Source organism: Pelodiscus sinensis, chromosome 5 (assembly GCF_049634645.1).
Source record: "Pelodiscus sinensis isolate JC-2024 chromosome 5, ASM4963464v1, whole genome shotgun sequence".
Taxonomy (NCBI): Eukaryota; Metazoa; Chordata; order Testudines; family Trionychidae; genus Pelodiscus; species Pelodiscus sinensis.
The window spans coordinates 107510161-107531888 of NC_134715.1; the positions used below are offsets into that span (position 1 = coordinate 107510161).

Genomic DNA, 21728 nt, shown 5'->3' on the forward strand with positions numbered 1-21728 from the left:
AGTTCTTTTGGAAGAAGAGAGAGAGAAGAGGAAAAAGCACAGGTGGCCATTCTGTCCATAGCAATCACAACTTACACGTGAGAAAGTATCCATTCAGTCTGGATGCTTTTTCGATGCACATTTGCAGTGTGGACGCTCTCTTTCAGAAGAAGTTTTTTCGGAAGATCTTTTCCAAAAAAAGCTTCTTCTGAAAGAAGCCTGTAGTCTAGACGTAGCCAAGAGAATGTTCATAGAAAAAAGTATTTGAACCTATGAATACGCAGAACATCATACTTTGCTATATACTGAAAGCAGTAAAGAAAGTTACATTCAGATTAATCTTTTTTCAGACAAGGAAAAGCTTGCATTATTGAATTAAAACCAATGCTAATATCTAGTTGTAAAAGTCCAACAATATTTTTTACAAAATAACTGAAGCCTCAGTTTTTTGTTCACCTTTAGAAAACACAACATTTTCTTCAGTTTCTATTAAAAAATAATTGCTGGGCTAAGGCAAGGAGTGAAAAGTTTCAGCCCCAAAAGACTTTTTTGAGAAAGCATAAGTAGCTGAGCACAGAGACTAAAAATAAAAGCAACATCACTGAACCTTAACTATGGAGTTTCTACCATGATGCTGTCAACATGTATTCAACTGACTATTTGTAGTAAACTCAGTTTAATTATTGCTTTCTGACATGTAAGTAGAGTTGGTCAAAAAATAAATATTTTTTCCATGGAATTTCAAATTGCCATTAAAAAACAAGTTTCTAAAAATCAAATAATTTTTGGTCAAAATTTAAAAACAAATTATTGAAAGCAGGCACTTTCCTGGAAATTTTTTTGTTTGGAAACACAAATTTCCAAAAAAACACCAAAAAGATAAATTTTGACCAGCCCTTTGAATGAGCATGTATTGCTGCTTGCAAATAAATCCTTTATCATATTTTATTACTGTATATCTCCATGTAATTACCATGAGAAAGATTTTTGGTTTTAGCATTTGGAGAAGCTTCAATACTAATTGTAATGACTTTGGGTCAGGTCTTCTAGCTAATGAAGTTAATGGGGAGTTTTGCCACTGACCTTAATGGAGCTCAGATATGTTAAGGATAGAGAAATACCATTTTGATAATCTAATCTGACCTCATACATAACACAGGGTATAAAACTTTGCCCAGTAAAGCCTATTGAGTCCATGACTTCTAGTTGAGCTAGAATATTTTTCTCTCTATATAAAAAGTTTTTCCTGATGGATGACAGAATGTTCTTGCCAGGCGACAGAATGATGTCATCAGCACCAACAGGCTCTCTCAGTGAAGTGAAAGTGCCCAGAGAGAGGGGCGTAGGTGAGCGTAGCGAGCAAAGGGCACAGCCGCCTAGTATCTTTTAAAAAGACAGTGGATCTTATTTTAAAGAATTCTAGTGATGGAAAACACACCACATCCCTTGTTAAGTTGTTCCACTGATTAATTATCCTCACTGTTGAACACTGTCTCTTTTATCAGTCTGCATTTACCTAGCTTCAGCTAGAGGATCTTGTCATGCCATGTCTGGTAGATTAAAATGCCCTCTACTACCAAACATTTCCTCCTCATGCATATAGTTAAAGATTAGGATCGAGTCACCTCATAGCTTTGTCACTGAAAACCAAAACAGGCTAACTTTCTTATAGCTTTCACTTTAATGTAGATTTTTCAAACCTCAGATCATTCCTGTATCTCATTCTGAGCCCTTTCCAATATCTTTTTGAAGTGTTGACACCAGAATTGGACACAGTACAGTATTCAAGTAATGGTTTCATCAGCACAGAGGTACCACAATCTTCCTACTCCTATTTGATATTTCCTTGCTTACACATCCCAAGTACACATTAGCCCTCTTACTCACAGCATTGTACTGGGAACTCATGTCCAGCCATGGCCAAAGTCCTTTTCAGAACCTCTGCTTTCTAGGAGGCAGTTCCCTGTGTGACCTACCTTTCTCCCGTCCCCTTAGACTTGTGACACTACATTTGTCTGTATTAAAATACATATTGTTCAGGTGAGCCTAATTTATCATTGGGTCCAAATTGTTTTGTAGAACTGTCCTATCCTTATTATTTTTACTCTACTGATTTATGTGTCATCTGCACACTTTACCAACAGTGATTTTATATCTTCTTCCACATCACCAAAGAACATATTGAATAACATTTGGAAGGAACAGTTCCCTGTGAGATCGCACTAGAAACACTCATGTTGGATAATGATTCCTCATTTACAGTTACTTTTTAAATCTATTTATTCAATGAAGACCTTTGGTTGTGGTCTCCTTTTAATTAATGTAACTGAGCCAGATACTCAGTTGGTGTAAATCTGGATGGCTCCATTCAGAAGTGATCTGGCTCTATATGTCTTGTTAGTGCTGCTATCTGGCTGAAGTAAAGTAATAACCTTTTCAGGGTCCATCACTCTCAAATGGCCATTACTATATTATTCCATTCCATTTTCCAAATTTCTTATTAGAGATATCTTCTACATATTTACCTTCCTGGAATGACCATGGCTGTTAGTGATGTCAGGCATTCAATTTTCCTTTAATAACAAACACTGAATATGCAGAGGTTTAATGAGTCACTACCACTCTATCAGTCACTTCACAACTCAATATATTTTATATAAAATTTGATGTACATTATTTTAAATTTGTTTAAATATTACTATAAACATAATTTCTATGAGGGTTCAGGTCTGAAGTGACACAGTCATTGGTTAGTATATTATTAAATTTGTTATCCCTGCTCTTTGGTTAAAGTGTCCTGGATAGATGCTGGAAATATTCTTCCACATTTGATTTGTGGTCCCATCAAAACAAATATAAAATCCCAGCTTATATCAGTATTGTTTGTCTCCTACACACTCCAAATCAAATCCTGGATCAGACTGTCTAGATTGTTTGGAGATGTTTGGACAGCTCCCATATCACAGCTCATCATCATCAGATAAAGCATCGAGATAATCTGTATCAACATATAAGAGAAATCCAGAAAACAAGCTGTCAGCCCAAGTAGGATCTGCAAAGAGACCATTTTGGTCATGGTAGAAGATCTCAAGCCACACTTCATCTTCTGGCTGAAGATAGACCACTGTAGATCCAGAAGCTACATCATGGTTTCCTGTGTTTGCGTCAAATGTCTTTATTCGGTATTTCCCATTATGAACCAGCCCAATTGCAAGATGTTTATTTGCTAAGGTGATATCATAAGAGAAGTAATAGATTCCTGGAATGGCACATATAAACTTCCCTGTGGAAGGATTGTAATGCTCACCCTCGTTGAAAAGGACTTTATTAAATATGATTGGTAATCTTTCCTCTGGGTAGCTTGTGGTGATGCCAACAGAAAAGGCAGATTTCAGCACTATCCTTCCACACTTACAGATGCCTGGTACACCTGGTTCTCCTCGGTTTCCTTTGTCTCCCTTAGGTCCAGGTGGTCCAACTGGGCCCACTTCACCTTTGGCACCAACCAATCCTGTAGGTCCTTTTTTACCAGATTGTCCCGGGTCTCCTTTCTCTCCAGTAGCTCCTAAAGGTCCAGTCTTGCCTCTTAAACCTTGAAAAACAGTTGATATTGGTTAATTTTTACATATACAATCTCTTTTGTATATGGAAAAGCAAATAATTACATGGGCTACTGAATATGTTTGAACAAAATCAAATACATAATGAAAATTATTTGGTGTAATCCTTGTCAGATTTTCAGAAAAACCCACACTTAGAATGGAATTTGAGATTTTAAAAACACGTCTATATTTTTTGCATGGGTTTAATGAAGATGCATAAAATTCAACACATGGCAAACAAGTATTAAATGTTATATTCATACTAAGGATCTAAATCTGGTATTTATTTATTTAAAGCAGAAGTGGGCAAACTACAGCCTGCAGGCTGCATCCAGGCTGTGGGCTTTCAAGTCCAGTGCCATGGCTAAGGCAGGATCTCAGCCTACCATGGCCCCATATCACTCCCAAAAACAGCTGGCACATATCGCCCTGCAACCCATGGGGATGGAGGAGGATCGGGATCTCCCATGCTGCTCTTGCTTGCAGGCACTCATGCCCACAGTTCCCATTGGCTGGGAATAGGGAACCAGAGCCACTAGGAACTGTACGGGTGGTACCTGCAGACGGGGCAGCATGTAAAGCTCACTGTACCCCCCAAGAGCCACTATCAGACATACCAGTCACTTCTGGGTGCCATATGAAGCCAGGGCAGGCATGGATTCTGCTTAGCCAAGCTGTGCTGTCACCTCAGAGCTACCTGAGGTAAGCAACGCCAGACTGGACTGAGCTCCCTCCTGTAAGCCAACCCCCAGCCCTACATTCATGACCCATAACACAATTTTTCTACCCAGATATGGTCCTCAGGCCAAAAAGTTTACCCACCACTGATTTAAAGTTAAAACTCCAATTATTCTTAATAGAAGTTCTGTGTGCAGAAGAATGAAAGGATGTATCCATAAGAGCTGTAAAATTCTATTAGTAAGTTGCAGCACTTTTGACAGGAAACAGCTTAAATTTTTTTAGACTGGAAATTCTTTAAACTTCCCATTACTATATGACAGAGACCCCAAAATGTGGGACACACTAGGGGGGAGTGGAGGAATGCTCAAGATGACATAGTGGGGCCCGGGGCCATCCTCACAGGAAAGGCAGAGGGACTGGTGCCACCCATCCCCTCTCTGCCCTAGCTCTGATGTGCTCCTGCCCTTAGACACATCCCTGGCTTCCAGCCCTGTGCCTGGCCTAGTCCCCACCCTCAGCGCAGCTCTACTCCTTTCCTTGCACCAGCCTTCAGCCTCGACTGCTGGCTATACCACCATTCCTGACTTGGGGTCAAGGATGAAGTGGAGCTGAATCTGGCTGTGGCCCAACTGCTGGCCTCCACCACAGCCTAACAGCAACTTCACTTCTGCCATCACACCCAGCCCTGGCACTTGGCTGCAGCCATGTTTCCCAGCCCCAAACTGACTCCCATCTGTTGTCCTAGCCTTGGCCTCCTTACTCTTGCCTGCATTCCTTCCCCCTCAAGTCATGGCTTCCTCCCTGCTCCAGGGTGGGGGCACAGAAAAGGGTAGGAAGGCACAACCCTCAAAATTTAGAACCACTACTATATGGCTTAGTCATTTGAAAACCAGGTATTAAGTAGTATCTTTCAACTGAACTTGATCTATTAAACTGTACATTTCTTATGTCTATATTATACTATCCATATTATACTGTATTAGTTACCTATGTTTTCAAATATGCATTTATTGCAAGGCCAGAAGGGACCACTGCGACATTCCATTCTATTATTCAGAATAGAATAAAAACTTCCTCCAAAACAATAGAACAGATGATTTAGAAAACCATTCAATTTTGATTTAAAAATTGTTGGTGATGTGATTCCATCACAACCCCTTGATAAATTGTTCCAATATTTAATTACTCTCATGGTTAAAATTTTATGCCTTATTTCCAGTCTGAATTTGTCTAGCTTCAACTTCTAGCCTCTGGATCATGTTCTACCTCCTCTGCTGAATTGAGCAGCTCATTATTACGTATTTGTTTCTCATGTAGATACTTATTGACTATAATCAAGTCATCCCATAACCTTCTTTTAAGCTAAATAGATGATGCTATCACAATTCTCTATTGCAATAAGGCATTTTTTTAAAAATCTCAGTCCTTCTGGTAACTCTTCTTTGCACTCTCTATAAATTATCAGCATTCTTCCTGAATTGTGGGCACCAGAACTGGTCACAGTATTCCAACAGCAGTTGCACCGGTGCCAAATATAGAAGTAAAATAACCTCATTACTTCTACTTAAGAGTCTCCTATTTATGCATTCCAAGGCCACACAAGCCCTTTTGACCACAGCACCTCACTAAGAGCTCATGTTCAACTGATTACCCACCGTGTCTCCCCAATCTTTTTCTGAGTCACTGCTTACCAGGATAGAATTGCCCATCTGGTAAGTATGGTCTGCATTCCTTGTTACTAGATTTATATTTAGCCAAATTAAAAATACGTACTGTTTACTTGCACCCAACTTACTAAATGATCTTGATCACTCTGTATGAGTCCACTTCTGTCCATTTCTGTTTCCACTCCCCCAATTTTTGTATCATGGCAAAATTTATCAGTGATGGTTTTATGTTTTCTTCCAGGTAATTGATAAAAATATTAAATAGCATAAATCCAAGAACTGATCCACATAGGATCCCATTAGAAACACACCCACTTGATGATTAATTTTTAATTCATTTAATGTGGACCATGTTAATTTTACATTGGTCAATGTTTTAATCAAAATCTCACGAGGGAGATCTCCAAAAGAAATAAGTAGCAACGCCAACAAATGTGATGAGATTTTATATCAAATTTTAAAAAAACCCAAATATTAAAAGGTGATTTAAAGCAAGAGGCAAATGGGTGATAATGGGATAGACACACTAACAAGAAAAAATATATATACATTAATGTTGACCATGTCATTTGGCTGAGTAGGGATGTTTTAGATACAAACAGGGAAGGGAAATTTTAAAAAGGGCATACACATTTTGAGGAACATGAATCACACACAAAAATATTTATACCTATGAAATCTTATTTTCACACACACATTCCCCTTATTCCTATTTCCCATTCATTGTTTGCCACTATTATTTATTGTGTTGTGCGTGTTTATTTAGTCCTGAGCAACTTTATAAATGGGAGCAGCCCCCACCCTATGTACATGGTATGTTATCATTTGGTTGCACTTGTTTGCATTGTCACTTGGGTGCATTTATTATCTTGTTTGGATTTCTTTTACGTTTTATCTTAAGTCTGAAATTCTTGTGCATATAATGTTTGTTTCTAGAATATTTCCTACATTCCTGTAAGTTTTAACTTTATGTTACACATAGATACTCTCAACCTTAACTTCATCTTAACATACATTTTATCTGAAAAAAAAAATGTTATCCTGCAGATTCAACGTTCTTGTTTTATGGGTTCAAATCTGAAAAAATTTGCCATTTTTTGTTACATACATAATGACATCTTATACTTATATTTGCTAGTATTTTATGTTCAGGAAGACATTGATAAATAAAATTTTAAAAATACAATAAATTTGAAAAGAAGATCCTGGGTTGTTTTGTTTTTTTTCATTAGTTAGCATAAATATTCAATACCTGCATTCCCTTTTTCACCCCTTTCTCCTTTCCTGCCATCTCTACCATCTCTTCCTGGAAGACCAATACGCCCATGAGGCCCTGGTGATCCATTAGCTCCGGGGGGACCTACAGGGCCCGGCAAGCCTGGAATGCTACAAATATATCTTGTGTAGTGATTTTCTCCTTTGAGCTGGTTGTGAAGCGGTTGTCCACTTGTATAGATGGCAAAACTTGTAACGTAAAGCAATGCAAACATCCTTGGCTCTGGAAAAAATACATATGAACAGACCATGAATGCATATCTTGCCATTAAAACCTTCAGATTGTTTTGGTTTATATTAAAGGTATATATACTATACACACTTTTAAAATCCTAAATATGGATTGATCTAATGCAGAGAATCATGCCGAACTAGCACTGCTGTAGTGGCTCCACCAGTTTCTGCAAAATTTCATTTTATTTTCAATCCTTTTTATGTAAAAAAATCTTCCAAATTTGCAATGATGCAGTGCTGCCACACTGGGATTACAGACAAAAACAATGTCCTTAAGAGAGGTGTGAAGTCAGTTAAGAAAATGTGAATTTAATTCTGAATCCTCACCTTTACAATACAGTTAAGCATTTCACTGTGATCACTGTCAACTACTCTTAGGCCATGTCTACACTAGGAAATTATGTCCAAATTACTAAATTTGACTTAACAATGCCCGATTTAACAAGTCTGAACTAGCGTGTCCACACTACAGGGAAGCTCGAAATTAGTCCGATGCAGGGTCTGTTAATATGGATGTGCTACCTCAGATTTGGAGCTCCAGGAAGCACTGGGGAGTAATCAGTTCAAATTACTCTGGGGCAGGGGAGGACTGGCCTGGTGAGATACCGGGAATTTCCTGGTGGGCTGTCGTCCAGTGGGCCGTTGTGTCTGTACACCATTGCCCCTCACTCTGAGCGGCTCCGTTTCTGCGCTGTATGCAGCACGCAGAGCCCAACCCGCCGCCTGCGCCGCATGCCGGACATGACACAGGGGGTGGGGCTTGAGGGCCACGCAGGGGTGACGTCATGGGGAGGGCCATTCTCAACCCATTTCCTGGGATTATTTTGATTGCCAGTACGCTCTTGTTCTGGGGAGTAATTATTTTGAAATAGTGGCACCAGAATGTTCACACTTCCATTATTTCAAAATAACTATTTCAGAATTAGCAATCCGCCTGATGAAAAGCAGGAGTACAGATTTCAAATTCCACCACCCATTATTTCGACATAAATGGCTTGATCGTGTGGATGCACCACTTATACATTTGACCTTGGGGGGCTTAATTTAGAAATAAAGTCTTAGTGTAGACCAGGGCTTAGGTTGTGAGTCAAGTCTGAATAGACTTTTAACACTTTTTTCCAGTTTGGTTTTGAATGCGATGCAAACAGACCTAGACTGCATTGTCTCCCAATCTTTAAAAGTGCATTCTGTTTTACTAGTTGTCTGTCTTCATGATTACATAATCAGAGCTTTTTTAAATTTGCGCTTCTGAGTTTTATAATATACTATATGATGAAAGAAAAAAATCTAATTACAACAGTAAACTGCTAGCAAGAACTTGCTGTACCGTACATAAAACAACGTTTTAAATCAATGTTACACTAGTTTTTGACTTGTCAATGTGGGTGAGCTGTGATTCTGCAAGTCAAGTTGTATTTTTCTATTTCAGTGTCCAGAGCAGAGTATTTACGTGGTTTTGGAATTGTACATCTCTTCAGTGCTAAATTACAGCTTGAAAGAAAAATACAGTCCACTAGTTTCTGGCAAATAAAAATAAAAATGGAATTGGAATGACAGAATCAAAGAAATCCATGTATATACAATCTATGGCTTTATTGTAATAAAACACATACTTAGGCAAATTGCACAAATTTGACAAGCTTCTTGTATCCCTGGGGGTACGCGTACCCCAGGTTGGGAACCCCTGCTTTAAGGCCTGATCCAAAAGAATCTTTCCATCAACTTCAAATGGCTTTTCATCAAGCTTTTAGAAATAATCTCACTAACTACTGCATTTTCATTATATTCAACTAATATTTTAAAATTTTAGAATCATAATAGTAAGAATAACAAGGAGTACGGTGACACTTTAAAGACTAATGCATTTATTAGGGTATTAGAGCATAAGCTTTTGTGAGCAGTACCCTAATAAATTTGTTAGTCTTTAAAGTGCCACAGGACTCTTTGTTTTTGCTGAAACAGATTAGCATTGTTACCTCTCTGAAACCTAATAGTAAGAATTGCAGCAAATTTCCCTAATGCGAGTTTGTTCTGAAGGTGACGTGATCTTCCTTCCTTGCCCAGATGAAGAGAGCTTAATTCCAAAATGCACCAATTTTCACTGCTTTAAAATAAACATTTCCATAGGAGACTTATCCTGAATCTCCTGAAAATAAAGGTTGTAGTAAAAGTCAAGTCTTATTAATCACGGGCTATTCTGGCTGCATCCCTAATTTTGCCCTTCTTAGTCTTTGTAGTTTAAGTCCAGAGTACAAATATACACACACACATTTGAGGAGGTAAAAGACTTTAGACCGCTCTTGTTTTGAAATTCCATGTGCAGAGAAAGTACAGATGATAATCACAAACATCTGAGGTATCATGAAATCTGCAGCCCTGACTTCTGTGGCTTAACTGATTAATTTTACACCATAAAAGTGGCTCAAAACAGCATTCTATAAGTTATTTACTTTTATGTTGATTCTGTTTTCCAGAAGCTAAGACTGAGCAACAGGGAATGATCACTATTGGTTCATTCCCTCTACAGCACCTGGCACTGACCACAGTTGGGACTATATGGATGTTTGGTCTGATCCAATATAGCCGTTCTTATATTTTTATTCCAATACAAATCTTAAATATGAAATATTTTTCAATGTACTGTTTTGGGCTATGTTGAAACCTCTTTGAAACTGATGGATCAGAATTTGGTCTTCATTTAAGATAGCTGTAAGAGATATTTAAAGAGCCTGACCTAAAAAAAACCATTGTGGAGTCTGCAAACTGGTATCATATGGGCAGAGATTTTTTAGAAGGGTTGTGTATGTGCGGATAAGACAAGTTGGAGCGCAGACAAATTGACAGATGGGCTGAGAGCCTACGGGTTACCACATCTAATGCCCCCTCCTGGTGAGTCAATTTTATAGTCCTGGTCACCCTCAACTCAGCACAGGTCTAAACGTTGCAGTGGCATAGCTATAGCTGTAGGACTTCGGTGAAGATACTTCTTAACATTCTTAGCTTATGTTATCCAGTACTCTCTGGTCTGGCAACATCCATAGTCCTGCAGACCATGAAGGTGTCAGACCAGAGAGCCTTGGCAACTGGGAGCAGGGGGCTGGCTGGGAGTCCTGCAGCAGGGAGCCCTGACTTGGGCCAGGCAGTTGCAGATGGGCCAGCAATGGCTGGGGAGCCCTAGCTGAGCCCACGACAGTGGAAGCAGCAGTGGCAGGTCACAGCCAGAGCTGGAAGCTCCAGCGAGGAACAGGAAGCCATAGCTAAGCTGGCTGCAGCAGGGCCAGCAACTGGGAGCCCTGCCAGACCAGGAGCAGAGCCCAGTGATTGGGGCTGGGAGTGAGCTTCTCAGGCCCTCAGGGGCAACCTGTATTGGCAAAAGTGTTCTTTTGCTAGCATAGTTTTAATCAGTTTCCCAAGCAAATGAATCTATACAAAATAAATTTATTGCTGGTATAGCTAGTACAATATAAGGGCTTTTGTTGGCAAGATTATGTCACTTAGGAGTGTGATTTTTTTCCTCACGTGTTCCTAATACGGCTATGACACCAAAACTTCTTAAAGTGTAGACCAGGCTGAGGGGGACTCTTAATGCATCTCTGGGATCACAAAAGAGCTATAATGCCGATGGGAAGGGAGAGCTGGAGAGTCTTCTGCATTGGCAAATTCACAATGAATGTAGAGTTGGCATAGGTGACCCTTGAGGGTAGGTGTCCACTGCAATTAAAAACTAAGGCTGTCAAGAGATTAAAAATGTAATCGTGATTAATCATGCGATTAATCATGTCCACCTCCCCTTTGAAACACTGTGGCGGCGTTTCAATGGGGAAGTGCTGCATGGAGCCCAGGATCAGCTAAAGTCCCCAGCTGACCCTGGGCTCCATGCAGTGCTGCCCTTTTGAAGCGCCGCTGTGGTGCATCAAAGGGGCAACGCAACACAGAGCCCAGGATCAGCTGAAGTGCCCCGCTGCTCCCAGGTTCTGTGGCTGCCCTTTTAAAACGCTGCCTCTGGCGTTAGAAAGGGGTAGCTGCCATGGAACCCAGGATCAGCTAGATTCCCCAGCTGACCCCGGGCTCCATGCAGTGCTGCCCCTTTGAAGTGCCAGGGCAGCTGATCCCGGATTCTGGGCAAATGCCACGCAGAGCCCAGGATCAGCTGGGGGAGTCCCTAGCTGACCCCAGGCTCCACTACCCCTTTGAAACACGTGGAGGCGGTGTTTCTAAGGGGCAGCCGCCGCATAGCTGATCCCCAGCTCAGCTGTGAAGTGGCTGGCCCTTTGAAATGCTGCCTCTGCACATTTTAGAGAGGCAGTGGATCCCGAGGTCAGCTGGGGAGTCCCCAGCTGATCCCAGGCTCCGCAGTGCACTGCCCCTTTGAAGCGCCACAGCAGCACGTCAAAGAGGGAGCGCAGCATTAACGCCTGCAATTAACGCATTTAAAAATGTAACATGTTAATCCTGGACTGTGTTAATCGCAGGCGTTAATGCATATCAATTGACAGCCCTATTAAGAACCCATAGCTGGCCTGCGCCTGCTGATTCCAGTGAAGGAGCTATTTAACTGGGGTGTAGCTATTTGGGTTCAGACTAGAGCCTTGCTCCAGCCCAGACCTGAACATCTACATCCTCTCAATGGAAACATATACCCTTGAGCCCAAGTCAGCTCTAATAGCAATATAGACACACCCTTGGTTGCCTAGTTCAGGGGAAGGCAGATTGGGTGTCCAAACCCCAGGCAGATTGGGCGTCCAAAAATTATATCTAGCCACCTTTGCCTTTCCATTATTCAGCTGCACCAAGTTAACATCTAAACACAGCCGAGGATCTAATCCTTTATGTCTTTGTTTCCCTAGCTGCAAAATTAGGACAGATATTTGTGTAACCCACAAGGCTGTTGTAGGTTAAGTACTTGTGTAACACTTTGAAGAAACATTCTACTATTTCTAAATAATATTCTTACTTGCTAATCAGATGGTATCATCTTAAACCAAGTTTGATTTTTTTAATCTTCCCCTCACATCTGTCAGAACTGAATGGTGGGAATTTTCAAAAGTACTTGACACTGGCCTTACCTATGTTTCCAGGAACGGCAAAGCTCCCCTTGATGCCAGTAGGAAAAGAGTTAGCTCAGGACTGAGGACTTTTGAAATCTTACTATATGCAAAGGCTATGCAATTTTCTCTCAAACTCCCAGAACTCTGTATGAGAATTCTCAAAATGTGTATTGCAAAATGCATGACAATGCATTTCAAAACAGACAACTGCCAAAGAAAATGAGTGTTTTGAACAAAAAATTTCTGGGTAAAAAGGAATCATTATGCTGTTAAGAGCTGTGGTTACAATTTCCCAAAGAGCCTAAAAGGAGACAACATCCCATTTTCAAACATGATTTTGACACTTAGAAGCTTAAATTTCATTGCAAGTCTTGAATATCAAAGTCACTTTTGAATGTGGAACTTAGACACCCAAGTCATTTAGGGACTTTTGAAATTTTTCCCCTGTAATACAAATTGAAATATTCTGAGACGTTGATTTCAGATATCCCAATCATGTCTCAGTTACAGATCAAGGACTAGATTCTGATCTTCGTTAGCTCAGTATAACTGTAATAGCTCTATTAACTTCAATAGTATTTGTCTGAATTTTCAGCTGTGTCACTAAAACAAAGATGTATCCCCAAAGTTTTATGTATAGCTCCCAGATTGCCCGTAATTAATTGAAATACTGGGTCAAATTTTACTTACTCTTAAACACCAGTGCAAGTCTGGAGTAACTCCAATTACATCGGTAGAATCACCCCAGATTTACACTTGTATAATAGAGAACAGAATCTGGCCTGGTACCATGCTGTATGTAATTGTTATGGCTTATGTCAGATTCTAAAGGTAACAGCCAGAATGATATAAAATAGAATTACATTTATGTAATGTCTGCTTTTTGGTAATAGCAAGGTTTTTAAACTATGTCAACTTTTGTCAAGCTCTTGAAACAATGTTTGGCCTGAATTAAATGATATCTTTCGAATAACATCATGACTTTCAATGAGGCTGACCCCTGCGTGTAGGAAACTGAAGTTAAAGAACACTCACATTTGAGAAAGATCTAGAAACCATTTGGACCCATAAACCACAAATTTAAATGTTTGGGGGAAGAGGGAAGAAATAGCTTTACTCGAATGAAAGTCTTGAGTTTCCACATGAAAGTCAAAAGGATCTTGTCTCTGCTTTCATCACATTTCACAGAAAAACTAGCTCTACCCAGGCCTACCCTCAATTATATCCATTTATAGTAGCATCTGGGCCATGTTCCAGTAGCCCAGAAGATGAGCACAGAGCAAAATGTGTTAGCAGGCACAATGGAATATTCCTTCTTTGTCAGGAAACCTGTCCACCATGCTACCTCAAACCATTCTCCAACAGTCTCTGGCTTATTACACATTTCCTGAAACATATTTCTTAATATTAAGTAAATTCATTAATAATAAATACTAGTTTATGGGACTGATTTTTCCCTGCCTTCCATACCCTCCTGATCTGGTGTATCCATTTTACATTTGTGGGAATAACTACATAAAGTACAAGGCAGTGGAGAATCTATTCTATTCTAGTTAAGTTCTTATTCTACAATCAGCATAAGAATATTAGCACAACTTCCCGTAGTGTAGTAAGTGATGTAATTGTCATTTGTTATATGTGATTTGTTCTTTCTATGTGTGTACAGGGATGTGTTTTGTTTTAGTAGAATTTGGCTTTGGGGATTTGTTTTAAATGTACACACTATGCACAATCAAATCCTAATTTGCTAACTTGTTTCTTTGACAAAGCACAGTAAGTTTCTTAAATACTGTAGTGGTTCTGTGGCTGTCCTTCCCAATCAGGTTCAGAGAGAGGCCACTCCAGTATGTTTTGCCTCTCAGTGCTCAACAGCGATATTAGCACTCTAGAGGCTCTGGCCCTCTTGGCAGGGCAGAGCAATAAGCCATCTAAGTCCTAGCTCTCTGGGTATGGCAGACAGTACACAAACTCGGCCTAAAGAAGGTCAATCTGCCACCACATAGGTAGGGCTGGCAGAAGGGATAGAGGGAACTGGATCCATCCTACTTCACAGGGTCCCAGCTCAGGATCCAGTCAATGGCAGAGAATGCAGGGATCCCACCAAAACATGCTGACTGAAGATTTTGGCAATGCAACTAGACTAACGTCTTGTGTCCCAGGCCGCCTTCTTATTACCCCTTCTGACTGTACTTCCATCTTCCCAGGGTACATGGCCAGTAGCAATCCTAGTAGCTCCTCTGGGTACTGGTCAGTTTGCAGTCCCAGAACTTCCTCTGGGTCCTTGGTAGTGCAGAGCTTGGCAATGGGCAAGGAATGCCTGGTCCATTCCCAGGCTCTCGCACAACTGAGCTGTAGGACCTGCTTTTTAAACTTCCTGTCCGACCCCTTTACTTCTGGCACAGGGTGGCTTGCCTGGCTTCACTAACCAGGGTGGAGAATTATTCCTTGTTGTCAGGCTCAGAGGGAGAGTACTTTGCCTCACTATAAGTGCACATTTAAAAACTTAAAAGTCACTTTTGTTCAAGCACTAAACATAGTTAATCTTTTCTGTGCATATTTATAATACACAAACTTGGACACAAATAGCATTTCAAAAATGCAGATTTAAATTTCAGAGAAAAAGTCCAGTAAAGAAAAAAAAAGCTGTATCCTGCTTACATAATTATTTCTTTTCTTTTCTCACAAAAGTTGGAAGAACACTTTGCTACATACAGCTCCTACGGGTCTGTAAATCTATTTGGCCATCTACCATGTTGCAATATAACCTAACAAATCTTTCATGAATCGAAGTCTGAGCGCATTAGCATAGAAAAACAGTGTGCATAACAGAATACTGATTAAGCCATACTGAGAAGAGTACTAGTTGGCACTGCAATTTCATAACTAACTTTGGACATGTAATTATTATTGCATATTAGAGTTAGGCTAATCATGCACTCATTTAAGCCCCCTGCAAAACTCTCATTAAGTTCAGTGTTGCAGGACAAGGCCTACCCAGAAGGAAAAAGATACTGTAACTCCTCACTTACTATTGTCCTAGTTAATGCTGTTTCATTTGTTGCTTATCTATTACAGCACAAGCTCATTTAAAGTTGTTCAGTGCTCCCTTGTAATGTCCTTTGACTCCCTGCTTTGCCCACTACTTGCAACGTTTTCTGGAAGGCTTTGAAACCAGGCGGGGCTGGCAGCGCCCCATCAGCTCCCATAAATTCCCTATAACGTATGCGGCTGGGCAGCTGCTGTTCAACTACCCTCCCGCACTGCCATGCTGCTCCTGCCGTCTGCGTTGGAACTGTTCCCTGCTTGCTGTGCGGAAAGAGGGGAGGGAGAGAAGGATGTTGATTCCAGGATGTCCTCCTTCCCTATCCTCATCGAGCCCCCCACTCTGTACCCCATTTCTGCAGGAAAGTGTTTGCAGCCACTGCCCTGCTTCTATTGTATTTCCTCCCTCCTGCCTCAGTCCATGCTATCTCTAGTGTGAGAAGCTACATTACCAACAATATTAATCCTTGAGCGCTCAGCTGAGTGATAGTTCACCATTTAGTAGCAAGATATTGCCTAGGAAATATTCTACACTCTGACTCCACCACCCCAACTAAGCTTCACAATCATCATTGTATTGAACTGTTTAAAACTTATGCTATATAGTTCAATACAATTATTTTCAGCCTTTTGTCTGCTGAAAATAAATTCCCTGGAACCTGTCCCCCTCACCTTTACATTCATTCTTATGGGGAAATTCTCCCTCCTGCACCCCAGTCCCTTACCGCAAGCGTTTGTCATGGAGGTTGTGGAAAGCATGAACTCCATGACTTCCTGCGTGCTCTATGGGTACGTCTACACAGCAGAGTTATTTTGGAATAACATCCATTATTTCGAAATAACAGTATGCACTGTCTACACAAAAAGCTGGTTATTTCAAAATAAATGTTATACGAGGATTAAAGAAGTCAGCGGAATAATGATTTATTTCAAAGTAAGTGCTGTGAAGACAGCACCCAAATTTCGAAGTAAGCTATTTTGAAATCAGCTATACACTTTGCTTAGCTCAAATTGCGTAGCTTATTTCGGGGCATGCACTATTGTGTAGATGTACCCTTTGACTTCTGCCCTGGGGACAGAACAGCCACATCAGCTGCTTCTGGAACAGCTCTACAGCCAGTTGCTCACAGCTACTTAAGTAGCAGTTCCAGGAACGGCAATAGCAGCTACAATTCAGTGACTTCCTACTGTGGTCCCAGGGTGGCCAAAACAGTGGCAGGTTTTGGGGATCCCCCTCCTGGTAGCAGCTAGAGTAGCCACTAGCCCTCTCAGACTCCACCATACTGGCAACCGGTCCCCTAGAACTCCACAGCAGCTTGTGCTGCAGGACTATGCAGAGTTGCCCCAGGCAGCTGGTGACACAAGCTGCCCTCCATCTCTCCAGCAGGCAGCTGTGCCCTCCCTTAAGAATCAGTCAGGGTATTTATGGTATATAAGTCATGGACAGGCTGCGATTTTTTGTTTCATGCCCAAATCCTGTCCATGACTTTTACTAAAAAATACCTATGACTAAATCATAGCCTTACCTATAAACAAAGCATGAGCGGTCATGTGGTAACAGCTGACAGATTTTGACTTCCTAATGGCATTACTTGTACTGGAGTACTTTGTAGTCCAAATGTAGTCCTAATGCAAGTGGGAACAGCATCACTGAAATTAAGAGTCATTCACCTGCTTAAATCCCAGCTGAATTTTACCTTGAAAAGGGTTTAGCTGACTTGCTCTAAAAATATTGTTGCTGTCATTTATTGTGCAGTCTAACTTGCATGTATATCTGGCTAAGATTTGCTGTGTCAGGTTCCCAATTTTACTTGGTACACGACATCAATAATTAGTTCAGGTGATTTAGCAGTTTTTGGTAATAGTGTTCTAGTGCTCAAGCAGAGTGAGGAAGGGGGTCTTTGCTGCCATATACTTGATGGATTAGATTGGTTCCCAGCAAGATCATCATGTTTGAATAACTGTGTAGTGTCTGGAAATATAGCAGTGTCAACGTCTACAAATTCCTTTGAGGAAAATAGGGATTAATAGATAAACCCCCCAAGATTCCACCACTGGTCAATATGACAGTCTGTTATGGGGGGACTCTCCCCCACACTCTCGGCCCCCGGAGCCGAGGCCCCGCACCCCGTGTGGCCGATCAGCTGGCGCCGGGAGTCGGGCGCGGCGTGGTCGCACAGGCAGAGGAGCCGGGGGAAACCGGCACAGCCGGCGCGCATGCGCAGGGTGGCCCGGGTGATAGCCAGCGGGCACTAGGACCCCGGGGCAGCAGGGCGGCCAATGGAGGGGCGGGCCGGATGCCGAGCGGGGAATTCAAAAGGGCGGCGGGAGGAACAGGAAGGGGGGGAGGACTGGGGAGAGCAGGGGAGTTTCTGCTCTCAGCCTCCTCCGCAGGGCACGCCAGAGACTCCACAGGAGGCAGTGCGGCGCCCGAATCCCAGCACCCAAGGCGGATGGCCGGACCAGGGAGGAGTGGGACAGGACGGCGCGGTCCCGGGACGGCAGCGGTCGCCGGGCGGACAGTTGGGGGCCGGGAGCCCAGCGATCTTGGGGACGACTGGAGTGGACGGCGGAGTAGCGAGCTCGGTGGGAGCCGACTGCAGAGACAGGACCGTGGGAGCGGCGAGATAGAGGCCGGGAACAGGGGCAGCTCAGGACCCATTGCGGCCCGGGCTCGTGAACTGGGGGTGCCTCAGGACCTCTGAACAACCGACCCGGTTACACAGTCATATGGGAGATTATTATTGTATCTTGAGTATGTACTGCAATAGTCCACAGCAGCAAATGGTTGCCAGCTGGCTGCCATGGTCTTTTATAGAAAAACAAGATAGGTGAGGTAATATATTTTATTAAACCATCGTCTGTTGGTGAGAAAGATAATCTTTCAAGCTTCCATAGAACTCTTCCTCAGTTCTAGGAAACTAGTTTCACAGACTTGATGAAGAGCTCTTTAGATACTTGAAAGCTTGTCTTTCTCACCAAGGCTACTGCTAGACTGCAAGCCTCTTTCAAAAAAGAACATCTAGACTACAACCAGTACTTGCAAAAAAGCGAGCCACTTTTTCGAAAGAGAGCACCCAGCCAGTCTGGATGCTGTCTTTCGAAAAAGCACAGTTTGCATTACATAGCGCCTTTTTTCGAAAGAGCACTTTAGAAAAAAGGCATTCTTCCTTGTAAAATGAGGTTTTCGCGGTCGAAAAAACTGCTGTGTTCTTTCAATTTACTTTCGAAAGAACGCGGCAGCAGTCTAGACGCAAGGGGCAGTTTTTTCAAAAAAAGGCCACTTTTTTTGAAAAAACCCTGTAGTCTAGATACACCCCAACAGAAATTCAATAAAAATATTACTTCACCAACCTTGACTTTTTTAATAAGCTGGGACCAACACAGCTACAACAACATTGCATACAGCCAGTCTTTTTAGGCATATTATTCAGTATCCTTGATTCTTTTGTATTTCCTATATACCCCTCTAGACATTCTAGGTATCTTGAGACAGGTTACCATATAACAGAGTATATCAAAAGCATTTAATGAGGGATAGCCCTTGGACATTTCTTTGCACAGTTGATCACACAGTTAAAGCATGAAAAGAGAGAAATCATGCTCGGTTCAAGACACATACATCTCAACATTCTAAGCTGAGAAAAGATTTTTGCAATTTCCACATTGATGAAAATCTACAGTGAGTGAAAAACTTGCAAATGAGGCAGAAAATACTAAAAGCACTAAGCTTTCTATTGCCTTTGTTAAAAACATCCTTTCCCGTCATAAGCCTGAAGTTATAAAAAGATGAATCAAATATATAAACCTGACAAAGTGAATTTCTTAACATGTGAATTCTTTCAAGCCTGCTCATGCAGCTATTCTTTCACCCCCAAGTGCATATTTTTTTCTGGAAATATTTATGTTATATATACACTGTATTTAAATTTTCATCAAGTCAAAGGTTTCCTGATTCTCAATTAATGCCTCTTCAAAACCCTGAAGCTCATCTGGATGTGATTTCCATTATAGGCATTATTAAAGATTCTAAGGATCTTTCTTTGAATAGTGGAGTTAATTTACTCCAATATAAATCTCTTCTCTGCTGGCCAAATAAACTACTTAAGTTTGTTCTCTGGCTGATTAGGTTTTTTTTTTTTTAAATCGTTGTCAAAGATATTTGCATTTAATATTGCAGAATATGGCATCATTTGTAATTTTATTGTTTTAAATACAAATTATGTACTGAATGAGGGTATGTCTACACTACCCCCCTAGTTTGAACTAGGGGGGTAATGTAGACATACCCTGAGATAATTACATTTATTAAAGAACTCTCCCCATTTAAATCTAATAGAGACTTGCAATTTTCCTACATATCTGTCTTGCACAGAAGTCTTGTTTTTCTGTAAAATATTTTGATTGATTGTGTGAATTCTATTTTCTCTTCTTTCTATTAGGAAAATGTATATAAACTAAAAAGTAAAAAAACAAAAGAGTTTTATAGACCCTCTGATCTCTCATAGGAAAAAACTCCTCAAAACAACAACCTGCTAAGAGACAATTCTGTTTATACCAAATGCTCCATGTATTTTCCTTACTCTGTTTTATTACTTGAATATTTACATGAAAACAGTTCTAGGTGGAAGTTCATCTGTTCTTGCTGGCTATTCCTCACCTAAAGCTATCAATTCCTTTGACATCATAATTGGGATGGTTATGATGCCACAAACAAAACAATACCATTAAATAAAATAACAGTTCCAGTTTGCCTCATTTTTATATTAATTTTCCATGTTTAAAAATGTGTCATTTCTGAAAAATTACATTGCAGATTCCATGATGTTGGCACAAATATTTCCATATCATATATACTCAATATCCCAATAAAAAGATTTGTTTTCTAAATACTGCAATATCAGCCACAATTCCAAGTGTCACTGTGGCGCTTTGCACCATGAGAATCATCACCAATAACGAAGGTTCTGCAGATCTAAGTAACCCCATTGTTTTCAGATTATGTCCCTGGGGTTACACCTCTGCAAATTCACTAGCTTCAATGAGAATGCATAAGCACAGCTGATTTGGATTCTGTTGACGTGCGAGATGGAATAGTTGCCTTAGTCATATTTATTCTGCAGTGTTAGAATAAGTGATGGGCATGGGAAACTCATTTTTATCACTAAAATAAGCCGCCATTACTCTGAATTAGAACATGAACAGATCTGTTGGGTAAGAAGCTACTATTTATTTTTTAGAGTAAAATTTCACTTTGAGTTAGGAGAAATAGATACAGGACTAAATACCAGGAAAGGCATTCCCAGCTGATGACTGTTCTAAGAGAATGGAACAGGCATGGTGCTTGATAGGCTACTTCTTAGTGTATGTGCAGTGTGCCTCAGCTGGCCCGTGACCAGGATTAATCATCCAGTTTAGTCCATTGTTTGGATCATTAGCTTCTCCAGTCCAGTCAGGATAAATAGCCAGCCAAACCCATGTGTGCTACTGAATATTAGTGCCTTCCTGTTCTTGCCACCCTCCCTCTCCTGCTCTACCAGATAAATTACTGTACAATACTGTACTGTAAAGGACCACTGGAAGCAGAGAGGCTGAGAATACACTGGACAGTGGTGGCATCTGCTATACCCTTTAATAAGGAGCAGTATGCACCTCCCTCATTCTCCTATATCTGTCCAGCTCTGGCTCCGGATGTATCACCCTTCTACTCGCGATCTCTTTAGCATGATTGTCCTTAAAAAGCCTCTTTGAGTGCCAGGAGCACAATGACTGAGTCTTACCCGGGCTATACATAGGGAAAAGGTTGGGAAGGATCCTACCACCCGCTCTTTCCTGTCCACATGTGTAGGTGAAAGCACAAACTAGGCCTATGAGGGACAGGCGCAGCTATCTTTCTGACAGATCATTATGCATTAAAAGCACTGACTGGGTACAGGCAGTTCTGGGGAAAGTTCTGGGATGGCTGGTTGAGCTGAAGGACCACTTACAAAAGCCCCTAAATGGAAAAGTCTCATACGTGGAACCGGGACCAGTCTTAGGGTGGGCCACTCAGGCTGTGGAACTATTTCTACAGAAAATAAGATAGAATGTGATTTATTTACAGACAGTCCCTGAGTTACGCGGATCCGACTTATGTCGGATCCGCAGTTACGAACGGGGCTTTTCTCGCCCCGGAGGACTGGAGCGGCGGGACGCCCAGA

General features: G+C 41.2%; 1 protein-coding gene across 6 annotated transcripts in view; it reads right to left on the reverse strand.

Annotated features, from left to right (window-relative positions):
- Nucleotides 1-381: 381 nt before the first annotated feature.
- Nucleotides 382-21728, reverse strand: part of C1QTNF7 (C1q and TNF related 7) — a 132537-nt gene continuing 111190 nt past the window's right edge. For 3 of the 6 annotated variants that reach the window (XM_025178425.2, XM_075930712.1, XM_075930711.1), the window contains exons 2-3: nt 7182-7427; nt 382-3571 (exon numbers count right to left, since the gene is read on the reverse strand). In XM_025178425.2, coding sequence (XP_025034210.1) covers nt 2940-3571; nt 7182-7419 — 870 coding nt within the window. In that variant the 5' untranslated portion in view covers nt 7420-7427 and the 3' untranslated portion in view covers nt 382-2939. The remainder of the gene's footprint in view (nt 3572-7181; nt 7428-21728) is intronic. The other 3 variants (XM_006136961.4, XM_014580531.3, XM_006136962.4) reach the window with 2 other exon arrangements.